We start from the raw sequence: 2,500 nt of genomic DNA, 5'->3' as shown, positions 1-2,500 counted from the left end.
GGTGGGCGTGGTCTATGTGGGCGGTCTCCCACACAACTACACCACTAAGAGGATTGGCCCGGTAATGCAATTGAGGATAATGACAACATATAGGATGTAAAAAATAATACAAGAGTCTCCTTTCAGGTTGTTTACAGCATCAATGGTTGTGTGCGTCACCTGATGATGGTGGGCGGTCCTGTCAGCACCAAAGGTGCTGCAACAGGTGACTTCCTCTCATTTATGATGGAATGCATTCAAGTGTGTTCATTTTTCATATTATTTCACCGCCATCTTGGCTCAGGTCGTTCTGAGGCTGTCAATGAGGACTTCGAGCTCAACATGGCCACGCCGACGTCGAGTCACATGGTGGGACGATGCTTTGCCGCCACAGAGGCAGGAACCTACTTTGATGGAACAGGCTTCCTGAAAGCAGGTGAGTTTTTCTTGGGATTTTTATTAGACCTTATTTTCAGTTGCAGTTATATCTGTACACACATATATAAATATGTCTGTGTGTGTTCATACATATATACACACACACATATATATACATACATACATACATATACATGTATATATAGACACATATATACATATATATATTCATACATATATATATAAATATATATACATACAACACTAAATTGGCCCTAGTGTGTGAATGTTGTCTGTCTATCTGTGTTGGCCCTGCGATGAGGTGGCGACTTGTCCAGGGTGTACCCTGCCTTCCGCCCGATTGTAGCTGAGATAGGCGCCAGCGCCCCCCGTGACCCCAAAAGGGAATAAGCGGTAGAAAATGGATGGATGGGGATATGTATATACATATATGTATATTATTACGTATATACAGTATATGTGAATATATGTGTGTATGTATATATACATATATATATATATATACATACGTGTATATATACATATGTATGCATAAATATATATATATATATATATATATATATATATACACACAAACCCCTTTTCCATATGAGTTGGGAAATTGTGTTAGATGTAAATATAAACGGAATACAATGATTTGCAAATCCTTTTCAACCCATATTCAATTGAATGCACTACAAAGACAAGTTATTTCATGTTCAAACTCATAAACTTACTTTTTTTTTTGCAAATAATAATGACCTTAGAATTTCATGGCTGCAACACGTGCCAAAGTAGTTGGGAAAGGGCATGTTCACCACTGTGTTACATCACCTTTTCTTTTAACACCCAGCAAATGTTTGGGAACTGAGGAAACACATTTTTTAAGCTACTCAGGTGGAATTATTTCCCATTCTTGTTTGATGTACAGCTTAAGTTGTTCAAAACTCCGGGGGTCTTAGTTGTGGTATTTCAGGCTTCATAATGCGCCACACATTTTCAATGGGAGACAGGTCTTGTCTACAGGCAGGCCAGTCTAGTACCTGCACTCTTTTACTATGATGCCACGTTGATGTAACACGTGGCTTAGCATTATCTTGCTGAAATAAGCAGGGGCGTCCATGGTAACGTTGCTTGGATGGCAACATATGTTGCTCCAAAACCTGTATGTACGATTCAGCATTAATGGCACCTTCACGGATGTGAAAATTACCCATGTCTTGGGCACTACTACACGCCCATACCATCACAGATGCTGGCTTTTCAACTTTGCGCCTATAACAATCCGGATGGTTCTTTTCCTCTTTGTTACGGAGGACACGACGACCACAGTTTCCAAAAAACATTTTGAAATGTGGATTCGTCAGACCACAGAACACTTTCCACTTTGTATCAGTCCATCGTAGGTGAGCTCAGGCCCAGCGAAGCCGACGGCAATTCTGGGTGTTGTGGATAAACAGTTTTCGCCTTGCATATGAGAGTTTTAACTTGCACTTACAGATGTAGCGACCAACTGTAGTTAATGACAGTGGTTTTCTGAAGTGTTTCTGGGCCCATGTGGTGATATCTTTTACTCACTGATGTCGTTTGTTGATGCAGTACAGCCTGAGGGATCGAAGGTCACGGGCTTAGCTGCTTATGTGCAGTGATTTTTCCAGATTCCCTGAACCCTTTGATGATATTACGGATCGTAAATAGTGAAATCCCTAAATTCCTTGCAATAGCTGGTTGAGAAAGTTTTTTCTTAAACTGTTCAACAATTTGCTCACACATTTGTTGTCAAAGTGGTGACCCTCGCCCCATCCTTGTTTGCGACTGACTGAACATTTCATAGAATCTACTTTTATACCCAATCATGGCACCCACCTGTTCCCAATTTACCTGTTCACCTGTGGGATGTTCCAAATAAATGTGTGATGAGCATTCCTCAACTGTAACAGTATTTATTGCCATCTTTCACAACTTCTTTGTCACGTGTTGCTGGCAGAAAATTCTAAAGTTAATGATTATTTGGAAAAAACAAACAAAAAAAAATTCAGTTTGAACATCAAATATGTTGTCGTTGTACATATTCAACTGGATATGGGTTGAAAATGATTTGCAAAGCATTGTATTCCGTTTATATTTAGATCCGACACAATTT

The 2,500-nt window shown here is 39.7% G+C and overlaps 1 protein-coding gene across 6 annotated transcripts in view; it reads left to right on the top strand.

Annotated features, from left to right (window-relative positions):
* Positions 1–2,500, top strand: part of lama2 (laminin, alpha 2) — a 522,186-nt gene that overhangs the window by 510,385 nt on the left and 9,301 nt on the right. For 5 of the 6 annotated variants that reach the window (XM_061886159.1, XM_061886158.1, XM_061886155.1 and 2 more), the window contains 3 exons: positions 1–61; positions 127–205; positions 284–415. The exon at positions 1–61 is cut by the window's left edge and continues 17 nt beyond it. In XM_061886159.1, coding sequence (XP_061742143.1) covers positions 1–61; positions 127–205; positions 284–415 — 272 coding nt within the window. The remainder of the gene's footprint in view (positions 62–126; positions 206–283; positions 416–2,500) is intronic. The other variant, XM_061886156.1, reaches the window with a different exon arrangement.

This window comes from Nerophis ophidion, linkage group LG24, assembly GCF_033978795.1.
Source record: "Nerophis ophidion isolate RoL-2023_Sa linkage group LG24, RoL_Noph_v1.0, whole genome shotgun sequence".
Lineage (NCBI taxonomy): Eukaryota > Metazoa > Chordata > Actinopteri > Syngnathiformes > Syngnathidae > Nerophis > Nerophis ophidion.
This window is presented reverse-complemented; position numbering and strand designations above follow the sequence as displayed.